The 17,555-nt window shown below is 44.1% G+C and overlaps 1 protein-coding gene and 1 pseudogene across 2 annotated transcripts in view; both read right to left on the bottom strand.

Annotated features, from left to right (window-relative positions):
• Positions 1–17,555, bottom strand: part of LAMP3 (lysosomal associated membrane protein 3) — a 28,258-nt gene that overhangs the window by 2,357 nt on the left and 8,346 nt on the right. For both annotated transcript variants that reach the window (XM_006017134.3, XM_006017133.2), the window contains exons 2-6: positions 15,457–16,088; positions 14,508–14,630; positions 8,993–9,050; positions 7,553–7,717; positions 2,060–2,227 (exon numbers count right to left, since the gene is read on the bottom strand). In XM_006017134.3, coding sequence (XP_006017196.1) covers positions 2,088–2,227; positions 7,553–7,717; positions 8,993–9,050; positions 14,508–14,630; positions 15,457–16,088 — 1,118 coding nt within the window. In that variant the 3' untranslated portion in view covers positions 2,060–2,087. The remainder of the gene's footprint in view (positions 1–2,059; positions 2,228–7,552; positions 7,718–8,992; positions 9,051–14,507; positions 14,631–15,456; positions 16,089–17,555) is intronic.
• Positions 9,716–9,862, bottom strand: LOC112549145 (annotated as a pseudogene).

Genomic DNA, 17,555 nt, shown 5'->3' with positions numbered 1-17,555 from the left:
GAAAGAGTAAATAGGGTAAAAGTTGAGTGAAGTTGACAGTGACTGAGCCCTTCACAATGGAATCATTGAATGCTGGAACATTTGAGTCACTTGATCATTTCCAGCACTTTGAAAGGCCCTCATCTTCCTGTTTGCCATGTTACTTTACAAAAATATCCAAGAGTCTTGCCTCTTTGATGATGGATTTTCATTTGAGGTTCAGATTCAGACATGCTGCAAAACTTTTTCATATTTACAAGCAAGAGAGCCGCTAAGAGGCATTTATGGGAAACCACAGTTACTTTTGTAGTTGGATTTTAAGCTCTGAATAAACCACTATCAACATCAAGACATCATCATTTAGTAATTCTTACAGCAGAGGTAAAGTTTCTTTCTTATTGCTTAAGTGAGCAAGCACTTACTGGTTAAGTGAGCACTAGTAAAATATCAAAACTACTTTTAGATGTACTTCAGATTGAAATAAACAGAAAAGGCCAGATATTAATTTTGGTTATCTTGGTGGATGTCCGGATAATTCTACTGCAGTGAATGGAGTTACTCTGATTTATGCCCTTACTTGACCAAATTTTGGTCCAAGTGTTGTTTATTGTTGTACTTTCCCCCAAATTAAAGCGATAGTGAGGGCTTCCGCAAATACCACCTTTTGCTTAATAAGGGCCCATCCTGAAAGCCTTTGCAGCCAAAAGTCCCACTACCAATGGGATTTAACCCATTACTTGCTGTTAGCAGGCCCGATTTAACAGGCGCCTGTGGTTCATTTATTTTTTCTTTAATGTATTTTTTTGTTGCAATGGGTTGGGACTTTTTTGTATTTTTTATATTTTTTAGACTTTGTAAGTCTTGTACAAGATGGAGATCTGGATCCTCAGAGAATATTGATTTTAATATCATGTCAAGGTCAATCACTATTACATCCTCTGATTAGTGGAAAAGAGTATATAAACCATTGCAATCCATGTGCTTTAAACAAACCTCAAATTATTTCATGTGAAAATTCAGTTTGTAAGCACACAGAATAAATTTCAACCTCATGCTCAAGGCCTGTGCACCACTTCCATCCCACTGAAGTCCTGAGAGCACATCTTACGGGACTCCTTTTCTGTTCACAGACCTCGTGTGAACACTCTGTGACAGATACCCACTTAATTCTCTGTATTTCCAGTAACTATGGCATAGTCCCACACTTGGAACAGAAGAAATCACAGTATTGTCATCATGGCAGAGAAGCAATTACTGAGGCTGGTGGAAACCACTGTGACTATTCTGAAGAGGAAACCACTTGAATTAGGAGCTTCCAGGAGATAATTTCTTAAAAGTTGACCTCATTTTTTACTAATTCACACTTGCCTCTATCCTGTTATAACCATACATACTAGTAACTCATCACATTAGCCTGTAAATAGTGTTTTCAGGTCCTCTATTTTAGATAACTTTAAGCTAGGTGCTGATATGGCATTTATGCTGGTGAGTCTTTTATAGCCAGCTCTGGTTCATCTGTTCCCTCCTGCAGGCAGGCATTTAAACAAATGCATGTTCTTAGAAGACATCGTTCTTTTTCTTTATTATGCATTTTACAGATTTGAAGTAAGACTCTCAAGACAGCAGTAGAAAAAGCAATAATAAAAATTTTGCCTCTGGAATGAGGATCAAACCAACCATATCTGGCTAGGAAAGTGCTACAGCACTGTTGCACCACTCTACTACTTGTCCTGCCACTTCTGTACATAGTTCTGTAGTTTCCCATGAGACCAGCACCGAGCATTGGGTTAACAGAATTTCTTGTGATTATGCACCCGTGGGTTATTCACTTCCATGCCCAATAAGCGATCATACACCTGGACCTTCCGTGTTTCTTGCTCCTCCACCTAAGCACCTAATAATTTTGCATTCTCTTTTCAGGCATGCCATAGGTTGTCAGTGTCACTTCTTGCACAAGTTAAAGCATGTACAAGTATGCCCCACTTTTACACACGTGCTCTTAGCCCATATATAAAAATATAGCTCTGTGATTTTACCACGGGCAGCCAAAAGCCCAGATTCCAAAGGCCACTATACTTACTGCACATACAGCGAAGCACACTGGCAATTCAGATGCGTTCGTATCCTCTATTTGTCTTCCTTCTGGCAATCAGTATCGTGATGAATGCAATGACAACGATTGCCAGGATACTCAGGGCCACTATTACAGGAACTGTATTCTTGTTTCTATCCAGGGGACATTCTTCCTCTGCAATTGAAGTTAGAGCACACAGCAAAACATGCCCTTAGAAAAGATGCCAATACTTTGTTACAGCAAAACATGGCCTTAGAATAGATGCCAATATTTTAAAATACAGATATCAAGGACAGCCCAGGATCAAACTTAATCGGTTTTCCTTTGTGGAGGATCCTATCACCCAGGTCTACCTCCATGCTATGTTCTTCACAGAGAATCTACTTCTTAGTAATTCTTTAACAAACAAAATCCATTCTAACACATTCTGCTAGAGGGACATGAGATGTACTCGGTGCAACATTAAAAATAACATAGAAGATACATGTGGAAAATGTGGAAGACATACATGGACTCAGATCAGAGGATAAATTAGATAATATTAAATGAATTACAAGTCTGGTGGACTCAATAAGATTTCCCAGGCAAGTAATGTGATGGGTTTTTTTTAAATTTAAAATCTGATGAAGAACGTATTGCATTTGAAAGGTTTTCTAACTTTATTCCAGTCATGCACTTGGTCCAATAAATGATATCACCCTCCAAAAGTCCTATTTGAAAAACCTGATTAGCTATATATTACCTCTTACCATTTGTCAGCCCTTACACAAGCATTACTCCCTTTGAATTCAATGGGAATTTTGCTTGATTAAAGATGTAGTGGAGTTTGACCGAAAACTTACAGGTCTAGGCTAAATGAGAAGTCTGCATGAGAAAGAGCTGAACAGAGAATTCAGAGTCTGGCCCATTGGCATAAATGGTCATTTACAGGGTCTTTATAAAGTCCTTGTGCACTTTTAAACTTTAATAACTTAACTTATAGGTATGCTAGGAAAAATCTGTAAATGGCATTTAAAAGCAAATTTATTAAGGTTTTAAGACAACTGGAGTACACAATGCTAGACTTCATAAGTAATAACAAATTTATTCTTAAATAAGATGGAGCTCTGTGCCACTCCGCTCTGAATGTATGACAGTTCCTAAATGTCGTTTTCCCAGAGAAGTGGATAGGCAGAGGTGGACCAATTGCTTCGCCATCTCGTTCACTTGACCTGTCACCGTTGGACTTCTTTTTATGGGGACGTGTTAAAAGTGTGGTTTAATGGTCAAAATCACGTTCTTTGGTGGAACTTAGGGCTAGGATCACCAATGCAATTAGTGCAGTAACTCAAGAGTAACTGGGAAACGTTTTCAAGGAGTTGGAAGATTGGATTGAGCACTGCATCATGGCGGATGGTGGTTATGTTGAAGTCTAGCATTGTGTACTCTAGTTGTCTTAAAACTTTAATAAATCTGCTTTTAAATGCCATTTACAGATTGTTTCTATCATACCTACAACCTAAGTTTTTAAAGTTTAAATGTTCACAAGGACTTTATGAAGACCCTGTATAGGACTAAGACTGTCATGACCTAGCTTATTTACAGATACAGTGCAGCAAGTGTAACACTGAAGGGGAAGGGGGTAAAGCCTGGGTTTCATTGGTGATGATCAACCCCAGAAGCTGCAAGACACACTCCTCTGATTTTAATGCATGATCAGGGTGCTGCTAGCATGTAAGGCAGGGTAGCTTCTACTGATCAATTAAACCTCCTCTGTTTAATCAAGAATCATCACAACTCAGCAATGTGTCCAGCTTACACCCATGATATGCTGGCATCCAGGTAACTCTGCATGAATCTTCCTAGGACTTTGAGCATGGGGAAAGGGCAGATGGTGATTGTCCTTCAGAAAAAAAAATAAGTCTGGTGTGTATGGCTGTAACATCTGAGGCATTTCAAATACCCTTAAAGCACTTCAGAAAGTGAGACCCAGACAATGCATATGCCCTTTGAAGCCCTCCAAAAATGGCAGAAATACTCCGAAAGTAACACTGAAGGAAACAGGTTCTATTTAGAAGTGTTTAGAAATGAAGCACTTCCTCTTACATGTGCACACTCTACAAAGTGTGATAGGGGACCTGTGGGTCCGGCGCTCTGCCAAAGGGGGTGGAAGGAAGCAGGACATAGTGTTACTGAGCACTGTGTTACTGAGCACTTTCCTGTCTACTTCATCTCCACTCTTCAGGCGTGCCCCCTCCCCTGAACCAGGAGACCCCCATGCCTCCCCGCTGGAACTGGGAGACTATGAGCCCCCTGCTGAAATCAGGAGACCCCAGAACCAGGAGACCAGAGGCCCTGCGCACCCAACAGGAACTAAAAGAAGTTGTACTCCTTCCTACACTGATAGTCTGCTCTGCTCCCTTACCCCTGGTGGTAGCAAACAGAGCCACAGGTCATCACAGTCCCCTGCCATGTCCCCGAACTGGAAAGCATGCTGCTGTGTGCAGCTGCAGTGACTTTGAAGCACTCCAGCCAGGACAGCAAAGCTGTCTGTGACTGAAACACTCCATTTCTGAAGCACAGCTGCACTCTGAAATGCTTCAAATGTTATATCTGCCCACACACATGTACAGCAACTACTACACCATGAAGTATTAGCACACCCAAATGATTCCTACCCATGCTGTTCATTTTATTCTTAAGACCAGCTCTTTTTAACCTCCTGGTAATAGTTGCTACATTGCTGCAAGCTGTGGTGAAGCATGGTATGGTTTGGGCATCTCAGCAAAAGGGGATCTTGTCAGTAGCCAAATGTGGTTAACCTGGGGAATTTTCTGGAGTGCAAGACTTCCCCTGTAACTGCAGCATAGCTGCAGCATCTGTTTCTAATCCAGACCCTGTTGCTGGACCAGCCTTGTGGTTTTATCTGATGCTTCCTGCAGAACAAGCCTGATGCACCCACATTCTGCTGAATGCTGCCATCCTCAGAACAAAGCTTTGGTGAATTCTGAGCTGTGTCGGAGATGGACTTGAGCTGCAAATGCATCTGTGGTCTGCATTCCTCTGTTCCATAGCCTTGGGTCTGGAACTCTGCTTTAGGTCCAACTGTGGTCTGTGAGCTTCAAGAACTTTTCCCACTATAGGGAAATGCAATTTAGAAGCCACTTCTAGGAGTTTCCAAACTCCAAGCAGGCTAAATGGCTCACTGATGCGAAATGCCATTGTAGTGTGTGCAAGCCCATTAGAACCTCAAATCAAATTGCCACTGGTGTTTTCTTTCTTCCTTTTTTTTTTTATAAGCAAATCTGAAGCAACAGAAGTGAAACTGCTGTGTCTCCGAGACCTGATGTGAGAAGGCCTGCTTCAAAGCACCAGCTGTTACTGTGGATTTTTTCATTTGGCATCTACAGGATGTCTCACTGTCTCTCATCCTGTTTCTTGACCACTGGAGCATTCCTTTGAACACAATAAAAGCTGCCTTCTCAGCTTTTTGCCTCACATCAAGTGTAACTCCATTTTGGATTAGTAGACTGTGTCCTGTTCAGGCAATCTCTGGTCTCATACGACACTTAGAAACATGGCTCTACCAGAGGTTAGATGCAAACAGTTCCACTTTTAGGGGAAATTAAAATCTGAATTTAGATTCCAACTGAATGCTATGAGCCACATCAGCTGTTTTATCCCGTGGAAGACTTTTTTTTCCCTGAGAAAGGGGGCGTAGATCCAAACAAACACAAGTTCATTCTTACAAAATCTACTGATTTTTATTTTTTTTTTAATCTTAAAACATCTGCACAGGAGGAAAAAACCCTCCGCGCGCACGCATGTGTGTGTGTGTGTGTGTGCGTGCGCGCCAACACACACACACTCACGCATACTTGCACACACACACAAACACACACACACTTTCCCATTAAGTTACTTTTTTTAACTGAATGAGAAGTACCAGTCTCCCTGAGAAAGGAGGAGCAGCTAAAATGGTGAACTAACAAAGGAAGAACAGTCTAATTTTAACAGGCTCTGGAAAAAAAGAAAGAGGCTGCAAAGAGGAAGAAACACTGAGAAGGCAGTGTTTTCAGAGCAAGTAGAAAGATGAGGGCAAAAGGAAAAGATATACTTTCTTAGTGTGTGAAAATGGCAGGAAGGATGAGAAATCCCATTTTCTGAGGTTCTAGTATGGTACCATCCTAAAACATAACTACAAAAATGTAGGGCTGGAAGGGGCCTTGGGAGATTATCAAGCCTAGTGGTTCTCAACCTTTTGATCTTGCAGCCTATGCCCAGCCCCAGGAGCACCTCTGTTGCCCCACGGCTCACCTGCCATCACACAACCCTCTTCCACCCCAGCCTGCTTGCCAGGGACGTTGCAGAGACAAATAGGATAGCTCTAAAATGGAAGCAGCACGACCGTATCTACCTGGCACTATGCCTGGGCTAATGAGTTGTGCCTTCATCACAGCTAATCACAGTTCTACCCACAGTAGCTCTGTTGCTTCCAGGAGTGGACAAAGTGCATGTAGAGAAGCACAATGCTGGGACTCTCCAAGGGTTGGCCTATCCCCTCCTATAACCATGCTTGTAGCCCACCCACAGCATTTCTGCAGGTCACTGGCTGAGAACCACTGATCTAGTGCGTGCCTATGTACCGAGGCGGAATCGCCTTATGAAAATTAATGTCATACGCTCAGAAACGCAGGGTTGTGTTGGAGGTGGACTGATCTGTGATTGTATCTGTGGTCTGCAAATATATGGCCCTTCCCCTTCCCATCAGGTATGACTAGGCTGCTTGATTAGATTGTTGCGCCTGTATACCAGAGGGAATTAGGCAGGGAAAAAGAAGCGGAGATGAGCTTTGCAGTCAGTTCTAACCCCAGAAGGGCTGGTGGCTATTCTGGCCGTGTCGTTACTAATCGCAAGTTCCATTGTCTCTAGATCAAGCTGAACTAAATGTTCCATCTTCTGCACTCAGATGTGTCCCCAGTTTCATTGCTCCAATAGAGGAGAGTTGTGGGAAATAATTTTCAAGAGACAGGCGTTCTCCACAGAAGATCAGGCCAGTCCCATAGAAAGCTTGGATGACAGAGACCTTGAAATTCTTTCTGCATACAATGGGGTGGAGAAAGCTGCTTTAATGGCTGCCAATACATCTACAGTGGCATTGGAGAGCAAGAAAAGACAGCATGAAGAGTGGTGACTTTTTTAAGAAGGAAGGGAAATCTCAGGTGAAAGAAAGGAGTCCCTCTGTTCCCTATGGCATCTCCACCAGGCTAGGGATTGAACTACAACTGGGAAGGAGCCAGTAACTGACAGGTGGAAGCACTGGGGAAGCACCCTGTCTTGGAGACCCATTACGTTACACCATTTTCCACGTATACAGAACAGGATCACCACGTTTTCAGCCTGCCACCCAGCAGTGAGGCAAGACACTTTATGCTGCATTAAAAGCTAGAAAGGTTGCTCTGTGGTGGATGGGATCCTAGAGCCAAAACCAAGCATGGAGAAGACAGCTCTCATCCATACCTTTCCCAAACGTGTTACCAACAATTTTGAAAGCTTGTAGTTGCATGTTAACAATGATCAGCTGGAAGTGGTTCTCCAAGTCCACTGTCTGTTTGCTGAGACACTTGAAGGAATCCCCCAGTTTAGTTGTAAACATGGGCTTTATAATTATCTTCTTCCACGAACCTAGAGGTCAGAGAGAGAGAGACATGGAAAAGGAATACACAGTAAGGACCTGTTTCTGCGAGTGAATGATGACACTTCTGAAGACCCTTTCACAGCACTGTGACAGGGCCTCAGCCACTTCTATGACTGAAAGTAGGACACTGTCTTTTTATCACAGTGCAACATCAGCTCCAAAGATTTTATATATATGAGAGGGAGAGAGAGAGAGAAACAACAGCCTTAACTACCGATGGCCAACCCTCAGGAGGACAAGCATCAAATTGTGTTTGAAAAAGCACACAAAGTATCCCTTCTTTAAATCATATCTGGACTCCTTGAGTCTGCAAGATTGGGTTAAAAAGATGTCAGAAACAAACTTCCATGCTACATCTCTAGTACTGCCACTTCTAGCCAAGATTGGCTTTCTCATGGGAGTTTGGCATTTCTGGTACTGGCTTGTGACCAGAACCTCATCTAGCATTACAGAGCCCTATAAAGAGTTTGGCTCACATTTGATTCAAGAAATAGGCGATAGCTGTTCACATCTAAACGCTTATAATTTACAAATCAGTTGGCATAGTGCCTAGTTTCAACCTGTTACATGCATTGCTTTACAGGAAACAGCTTTGAAAATTGGGATTGAGAACGAGTCTATGTGAGCATGCCCTTTGGGGCCTGCTTCTCTTATTCTTGCTATTAGAAAGAGTTTCACTTAAGTTAATGGAGTATCCATAAGACGAATCATGTCCACTGTCTCCAAATGACTTGCTTTGGGTACTCCGTGGTTTTAGGACCAATAGGCCAGATAGGGTGTTTGATCATTGGATCCATATCTGAATTGTTATGATTGTACCTGTTCCTAGCCTATTAAGACAACTAGATTCAAGTCACAACAGATACAAAATCACACAAATACAAAACTTGCCCAAAGTAGAACAAAGTTTTGAATGTGGAATTTGGATTTGGGGTCTTCTCTAGACTGAAGCAAAGGACACCTGAGTGGTATGAAAATAAGCTGAAAACAAGAGGGAAGAGAAAGTTGCAACAAATTAACTTAGTTGCCTCTCAGGTTTTTAAACCATCTGAGTTAAATGGAGGCTAAATTGAAAGCAGGACTAAAATACAGTTAAATCATCAGCAAAAATCACTGCTTTAAGCTGTGGTAAACTAAGATCAGCCTCAGAATCATACATTTCACTACAAACCCAAATATATTTAAAAAATGAAAACAAATGAAAAAAGAATTATAAATGCTAAACAAAATTGATGCTGTGAATGTTAAACACATGCTGTTACCTTCATTAGGTATCTCTAAGTTGGCCTCAAGTTCACTGACATAATATTCTGGATCTTTCTGCAAGAGAAATGCCATATTATACTCAAACAGAAAATAACCCTGGTTATAAGAGACCCCTAATAATTAGATTCTATATAGAGAAAATTTATAAATCTGTTACAATTTTCCAGGTATGGAATCTAATTATTGGTGGTTTGCCTTGAATTTGTCCCCTTTTCACTGCTACAGCAGGGAAAATGAATCTGGAGGATCAGATAGCTCTTTGGTCTCTGCTTCCCCACAACTTCCCCCCTCTCCTTACTGTCAGACCCTGGCTGTAGCAATTTGCATACAGTACCTGTAGTCTTAGTTAATCCAAAATTGATGCATGTTACCTTTTTTGAAATGCCTGCAAGTTTTAGCATAGGTGTTTCATAAACACACTTTTGAGCAGCATGTTGGCACCTACTTATATCTAGAACAAACTAGGGCAAAATCAGGTCCAAACTCCAAATTCACTTCGGGGAAGCCCAAGAGTCAAGTCTGACTGAACTGAGCTCAGTCATCAAGTCTGTGTCACTCTACTGCCGGGCAAGTATCCTCCCTCCCAGACCCAGGAGCCCATCAGATACTCCTCAAATCCACAGCAAGCAACCTACATGCAAGCCCCAGGCCTGAAAGCCGGAGAGTTCGGATGCCCCATAGTCTCACTTGCTTTTAGCCAAAAGGCCGAGGAACAAGCTAGGGGGAAAGCGTGAAAATAGTCCCCCTTCGCTGCAAAGTTGTGCAGTTGAGATCCCCACATTTGAGGAGACTCACAGAGGTCATCCTGCCCAGAGTGCAAAGGACAGGCCTAACCCTATACTGTACTTGTTTTTGGAAGGAAATGTGGAGGCGGTTCTCTTGCATGTTCGTGATGGCTAAAGAGGAAGGAGATGGATGCGTGGGAGCACGGGTGCAAAGTATGGTCATTCCTACAGGAATGAGGATGGTGTAACTGTAAAGGTGTGTTTACAAAGGCCAAGGTTTCTGGGGCTGGGGCTTGCATGTAGGATGCCTACCAAAAAAAAAGGATTCCCATCAGTATATTTGCCCAGCGGGGGCCATGTGTTTTATAGTCATGCTCAGTGTTGGCTGCATTTAATCAGCTTCATAGTTGGTTGCCGTTGCTCAGCACATGCTGCTTTGGGCAGCAGTTTAATGACAGATAATGTATGTACTGAGATTTCCTTTTATGCAATTATAAGATGAGGGGCTTTTCCCTCCATGCCAATTGTGGGGGGAAAACCTCGTCTTGGAATTGAGTAAATACATTAAATTAATCTCTTCTGCTGCTCTTGTATCTTTACAGTTGTGGAATATACTGGTCGGCTGCAGGGCAAAGTCCTACAGCAAAGGGGACAAATAGAGGGCACAGAGAAGAGTTATCCAAAACAAGTCAGGTATTTTATAAAAGAACAGCAAATCCCTCACTGTCCTGTCTATCTCTGAGAGCATTAATAATTTTTCCCTAAACACACCAATGTTCCAGATGCTGTTAGAAAATAAATAGGGGTGAAGGGCCAGGATCTACACTGGTGTAAAACAGCAGAGCCCAATTGTGCTGATTTACACCTGTTGAAAATTAGATGAGTGGTCCCTGCCAGGAAGAGCTGATAGCACAAATTTGATAAGACCAAGTGAGTTGTGAACAGATCAAATAAGGTAAGTGAGGAAAAGCAAAGGTATGGGGTGGGGGGCAGGGTAAAATATCACAGTTATCCACAACGGGGACTTAGCAGAAACTGCCCCATCATGTCCTGAGAATTGGGGCGCTCAGGCAAGTTATTTTGATCGCTCCACACGGTACAGACAATCCGCTGCTGGAGCCAGGTGCAGGCACCTTGTTGTACTGCTGGATGTGCTGCACCTAATGCTCAGTTCAGTTGAACCGGATCATGCAGATGCATTTCTGCAGGTGCTGGACGTGGTTGCAAGCCATGAGTTTCTTTGTCATTTGTGGTAACAGCACATGGGTGGGGGGAATCCATAAACACTAGATGGAAGCCTTTCATTTTCCATCATTGTGTTCTGCTTTCATGTTTGTAGGGAGAATCTCCACTGAGCTCCCTTGAGTTTGTCTGCACTAAATTAGCACCACATAGCAGCATCTTGATTGCTTCTGGCACCTACATCAACTTATTTTAAAGTTAGCTATGGTGTGTATGGAGTATTCACGGGCTGAACAATGGTTTTAAGGGACAAGCTCCGGTTTCACTAACCCAGCAGCAGCTCCTGGATGCCTTGGACAGGAGGTGGTCTGAAACCATTTCCTCTCTGGAAGTGCCATTCCACCAGGAGGAGAGAGTACATCTGTCCTGTCCAGGTAGCACATAACAAGAGAGGAAATGGTTGCTAAGTGCTCCTGGGTAAAAGGCACATGACACACATTCCCTGGATATGGCAGTGCAGCTTGGAGGATTAGGAGCCTTTGATTGCTACCCTGTCAGACCTTCGAGGCGATGGCATCTCATGAGGCTTTTCCCAAGGTTGTGATGAATTTTGCGTTGAGAATCTGAGCTTCACCTTGCAGCCCTGCTGCAAGGCAGATTTATCAGTGGTTTCATATGCAGCTCTGTGCATGGAAGGACTGGTCTGGTTCGACTGGTGGAAAACAGCTATTCTCATCTTCCACATCCTCTGTGCATCCCCTTTCTATACCAGTCAGAAGAGTTTTTAAGCTCATGGCTTTCAACAATCTCATGAGAAAATTTGGGAAATACCAAAGTCCGAAAAAGAGGAAAGACATTGTAAAGCTAGTCTGCGCCTTCTGTAGCACAAAAGATATTCATCTCTTCTGCGAAAGATCCCAGAAGCCCTTTACAGGTGTCATTTAATCCCTATCACACCCCTGTGTGCAAGCTATTAGAGCTGTTTGGCAGATGCAGGTACAGAAAGGACAAATGACTTGCACAATGTCAGAGTGCAACAGCTGGAGTGTCACTTGATCTCGCTGAGAAGCAGATCTCAGTACTGCTTCTGAAGGGGGTTCCAGACCGCTGCCATTTCCATTAGCAATGCTGAATTCTGGCCAGATGCAACTGAAAACAATTTTGCTTTGGGGAACAAAACACCTGCTCCTACTTATCGGCCTGCGGATTTGTTACAGAACTTCCTCTTCTCAAGCTGCGTGCAAGGACAGCTGGAGGTGGGCACACCGAGGCAGCCACTTACGTACCAGTCATCGCTTCACGGCATGGCAGGCAGAGGAGCAAAGGCCAAATTCGGCTTTCCTTCACAATGATGTAAAGCAGGAGCAAGTCAGGGAGTTATACCAGTGTAAAACCAGTATCCGTGAGACCAGAATCAGGCCTTGTTATTCTGAAGGTTGAAGATACCCGGCTAAAACCATAGCAAATTGAGTTCCTATTAGCTCAGATTTCAAAGAACTTCAAAGCCCTGATTCTCATGAAGCTTATCGTTAAGCAAAGGATGAATTGCATAATGCTGTGCTATTAATCACATTGTTCTGGGGCTGAGAGCAGGAGTAACTCATAGAGATTTATTAGTCTCCTCAGTGCTACTGCTGGTACTTATGAGTACTTGAATCACCAGCCTAGCTTTAAGGAGTCTTGAAAAGTAGGTAAATGCTGCTCTCTTCATGCAACAAGCTCACATCCAAATCAAACACTTAAAATATATACCTGACCTTTTATTTTGAACTCAGATCCTCAGTACATTCCCAGCTCACATTTTTCTCTGCAGTTCCCAGAGACTTTGCTCCATTAAATTAGGAGAGATGTTCCCTGACCACCAGCTGCTATTTTCACATTACTCCACGACTCAGGGGTGTAAATAGGAGCTGCTTCATTGACTTCAGCAGACTCCTGTCAATGTACTCTATCTACAGGTCTGGCTTTTTGTCTAAAGGTGGATGATTAACTCCGTGTGTGCTCCTTACTGCTATTGTGGTTAGCAGGGGTCCAGCAGGACCAGGCCTATGCAGTGCAGAAGGGCCTTTCTCAAGGTATCCTGTCTTGGGAGAAGCAGGTTTCACATCGGATTTGGTGTGGATGCCCTCAAGCATGTCCTACCCACCCCTGCTGTAAGTGCAGCAGGGAAGTTGATCTGGGGGGTTTCCTCGTGGCTGAAGCCATCCACAACGGCACCAAGCCTTGCACAGGATGCAAAACCCAGATGAGGAGGGGGGTAAATGCTCAGGCAGCTCATGCTGAGCTCTCAGCTACTGTGATTACAGCAGCAGCCAAGCTAGCGAGCACAGTGCCAGCCCAGCAATATCACCATAAGCTGCTGTCATAGCACTGACTCCAGTATAGACACACCCGCAAGTTAAACTCCGATTCATTCCCCCAGCACTACAAAAACATGCCTCTCTCTCTGGCCGAGCTTCCTGTGTGTCTCCATAAGGCTCCCTGCGTCTCCCAGCCTTGAGGTTTGTAAAGGCTGTCACCAATACCTTAGTTCAGTGATTCTCAACCAGGGTGCAAGGCATTTAGCACTGTTAGGTGTGCAAAATGATTCACAAGATACACCCAGAAGAGATTTCAAACAGGAGCCCATAGTGTTCAAACCATTCTGCCCTGTCGTGGTCTTTCCGAGTCCTTTACAAGAGAACGATTGCTCCAGGATTCTTCTGTAGCCAAAAACAAGTGAAAACTAAGGGCGTTTGTGCACATGATGATTTGACCATGTAGACATGACGAAAAGTGACGGAAACCCACCTACATAATGGCATCACCATGTACACATGCACTAAGAGCTACTATTTTCTAAGGGGTGCCTTGCATCTAACGAAGAGTGCCTCGAGTCTAATGCGGTTGAGAACCACTGCCTTGCTCCCTTTGCTCTGTGGCTGGGTATTTTCCACCCTGAACTTTTCGCGAAGAAGGTGGAGAAAGTAGCTTTCCCCAGCTCCAGCCACCTCAACTGTCCCAAAGGGGATTCCACCTGAATGGATTCCCACTGTGGTATAACGCCCACCACTCGTCTGGTCTGGCAGAGACATGCTCTGACGGTGACAGACAATGGCTGGATCCATGTGCGTGGAGGCAGGGCATAATGCAGCAATTTCATAACCGTAATTTATAAGTTGCAGAGAGGTCACTTCCCCAAACCGCCAAACCTTCATTTTTTATAGTGGGCCAGATCAAAAAGCCAAACCTAAGCCATCTCGGATTTTGAGCAGTGCTGAATCCAGACCTCAGTTTTTCAGTGGGGGCCCAGCTCTAGTCTTAGCTTAGCATATGCTGAGTGACCTCCTTTTATAACAGGTGCTGCTTTGCCCTTCTCTAGCATCTTCTATTGGAGGATCACTGAGCACTTTACTAATACAAAGCCATTTAACACCAGAGTTCCCCATGAGGGAGGGAACTATCTTTCTTCTTATGTATCACGAAACTGAGGAACAATAAGCTGAAATGACTTGGCCCCGGGCATGCAGCTTGTCAGAGCGTTTGTTAGGAAGAGAACCCAGGAGTCCCAAATCCTGCCTTCCCCAGTCTGCCTCTCTGTAAAAAACAAGAACGGACCAATTACCTTTAAGAAGGTGAAGCGTATTGTCCCTCCATTAAATGATATGGTTATCACTGACTCCTCCATTACACAGGTTCCAGATATTTGAGTCATGTTAGGATCAATATTGAAGTAGCCCACATCCCTCTGTGAAGAAAAAAAGAAAGAAAGAAAGACATTTAAGTGTTTTCTAAATCTATGGGTGCCTATGCATGTGTTTGGGAGTGGGGGAGGGGGACGTTTTAATTAGAGGGGTTCCTGGAGAACCATTCTAATTAAAACACCACTGCGTCATATGTATTAAGCCCCTGCATGTTAAAAAATGGAAGTGGGATGCTTTAACTAAAGCTCATTCAACGAGCTTTAGTCAAAGCATCCCGGTGGCCATTTTTAAACCTGTGGTGACTTATAGATGTGATGCTGTGGCTATGCTAGAGTTTTAGATTGATTGAGTTTGCTCCAATGGGTTCTAATTAGAACGCATCAGAGCACATGTATAGGCACCCTGTGTGGTTGCATCAATAGCTGGCAACAGTGCAAGAGACTTGGGCTTCACTGCTAAGTCTAATTTCTTGTTCCTCATGTTAGCATGGCCTTCATCTCTAGAGGTACTGTGGTTTTGCCTCTAACTTCATTTCCAAGCCCCAGATTCTCATCTGATTTGGATCCTCCAAGGCAGAGAACATATGGTTCACTAGCTTCAACTTAACTATATGAGGACATAATAAAACATCTCTGTTGTGTAGGTCAGTCAAATGAGTCATTCTGTCAGCTCAGGTGGTAACGAGTGTCATTAACTAGCATCCAATTCTAGGGAACGGGAACACCACTTAGATGGATATTGCATAATTAATTTTACAACCTTAACCAATGGGGATCATTTTGAAGGGGTTAGAACAAAAATCAAACTAATGGAGACACGTTGCAACAAGCCTCATGTAGCTGTTTGGCACTTAGGAGTATTGCAGCTTACCTTCACCGTATTGTGGACGATCAGCCCCAGTCCCATCACTGCTAGCACACAGGTCATTTCTCCATCAGTGACACTGTAATTTCCAGTCTGGGGTGGTGATGGGTGAGGAGCAAGGGTAGGCGGTACAGCAGTTGTAGTTGCAGGCGTAGTGACTTGGGTTCTTGGGTGACCAGTGGTTTTCTTGGTTGTGGCTGTAGTTTTTGTTGTTTTGTGAGTTGTTGTTTGATTAGTTGACTTTGGGGTTGTCTTTAAAGTTATCTTGGATGCTGCTGTAATATTTACTGCGTGACTCACAGTTTGGTTGGCCATTGCAGTCGTGTTCTTATCTGTAGTTAATATAGCGTGAGTTGTCTGGTTGGTCAACTGGGTGACATTAGCTCTTCCATCAGTCATCGTGTTGAGTGCTGATGCTGTTGTTACCAGCTGATGGTTCGCTATTTGCGTGGCAGTCTGTTCCTGTTTTGCTGTTGTTCTTAGCAGTGTGGTTGTCATTAAACCTGTGCTGCTAGAGAGAAGCGTGTTGCTGGCATCAGTGGAAGACTGATGATGGGAGGATGGCTGAGTTCCACGTAGGAAAGCTGGTTTGACCCCCGGCTCGGTAGCCATCACAGCATCGTGGCCGGATAACAATGCTACAGAGAAGCAAAAAGATCATTAAACTAGCAACTTTCATTGCTATTGACACCTATGTTATCATCCAATTGATTTTGTAATACGAAAATGTAATTATTTTATTCCCTTCCCAATCCTATTAATAATGCAAGAAGCAGATCCGCCATTCTGTAGAACAATTCATATTAAAGAATAATTTTATTACAATACACATACTTCCCCTAGAGATAGCACAGTGCCTCGAGACTTTTGCAGCTTGGCACATGGGGAAGTTTGGTTTGAAAGGCTGGCACAGAAATGCCAAAATAAACTCCCAGAGGCATAAATATGCTGGTGGCATATTACTCAGCTGAAAAGCTGGGTGTTTTATCTTATTCATAGATTTCATAGACATTCGGGCTGGAAGGGACCTTGGAAGATCTTCGAGTCCAGCCCCCTGCCCCAGGGGCAGGAAGCTAGCTGGGGTCATAGGATCCCAGCAAGATAAACATCCAGATTTCTCTTGAAGGTGTTGAATGTAGGTGCTTGAACCACCTCCGATGGCAAGCTATTCCAGACCTTGGGGGCTCGGACAGTAAAGAAGTTCTTCCTTATGTCCAGCCTGAAACTGTCTTGCAGGAGTTTATAACCGTTCGACCTCGTCATCCCTTGGGGCGCTCTGGTGAACAAACGTTCCCCCAGATACTGGTGGTCACCCCTGATAAACTTAAAGGTGGCCACCAGATTGCCCCTGAGCCTGCACTTTTCCAGGCTAAAGAGCCCCATAGCTCTCAGCCTGTCGTCGTAAGGTCTGTGTTCTGGACCTCTGATCATGCGCGTGGCTCTTCTCTGGACTCTCTCAAGCTTCTCCACATCCTTTTTGAATTGTGGGGCCCAAAACTGGACACAGTCCTCCAGCTGCAGCCTCACCAAGGCCGAGTGCAACGGGAAAATGACATTGCTTGAGAAGCATCTATGGATGCAAGCCAGCGTTTTGGTCGCTTTACTAGCCGCCGCATCGCATTGCAGGCTCATGTTCATCTTGTGGTCAATGATGACCCCCAAGTCTCTTTCTTCCATAGTGCTAGCCAACATAGCACTGCCGAGCCTATAAGGATGCTGCGGGTTTTTTTTCCCAAGGTGGAGAACCTTGCATTTATCGGCGTTGAACACCATCAGATTCTCGTCCGCCCACTTGCTGAGCCTGTCCAGGTCAGCCTGGATAACCTGCCTGTCTTCTGGTGTGGATGCTTTGCCCCAAAGTTTGGTGTCATCGGCGAACTTGGCCAGTCCGCTTCTGACTCCAGTGTCCACATCATTAATGAAGATGTTGAACAGTATGGGTCCAAGGACAGAGCCTTGGGGGACCCCACTGGTCACAGGACACCACGATGAGTGACTTCCATCGATTACTACCCTCTGGGTCCGACCCCGGAGCCAATTTTCCAGCCAGTGGATCGTGGAGGACCCAAGGCGACAATTGGCCAGTTTCTCCAAGAGGCGATCAT

This window comes from Alligator sinensis, unplaced genomic scaffold, assembly GCF_000455745.1.
Source record: "Alligator sinensis unplaced genomic scaffold, ASM45574v1 scaffold301_2, whole genome shotgun sequence".
In the NCBI taxonomy this organism is placed as follows: Eukaryota; Metazoa; Chordata; order Crocodylia; family Alligatoridae; genus Alligator; species Alligator sinensis.
The sequence above is the reverse complement of the archived record's forward strand: the minus strand, read 5'-3'. Positions and strand labels throughout refer to the sequence as shown.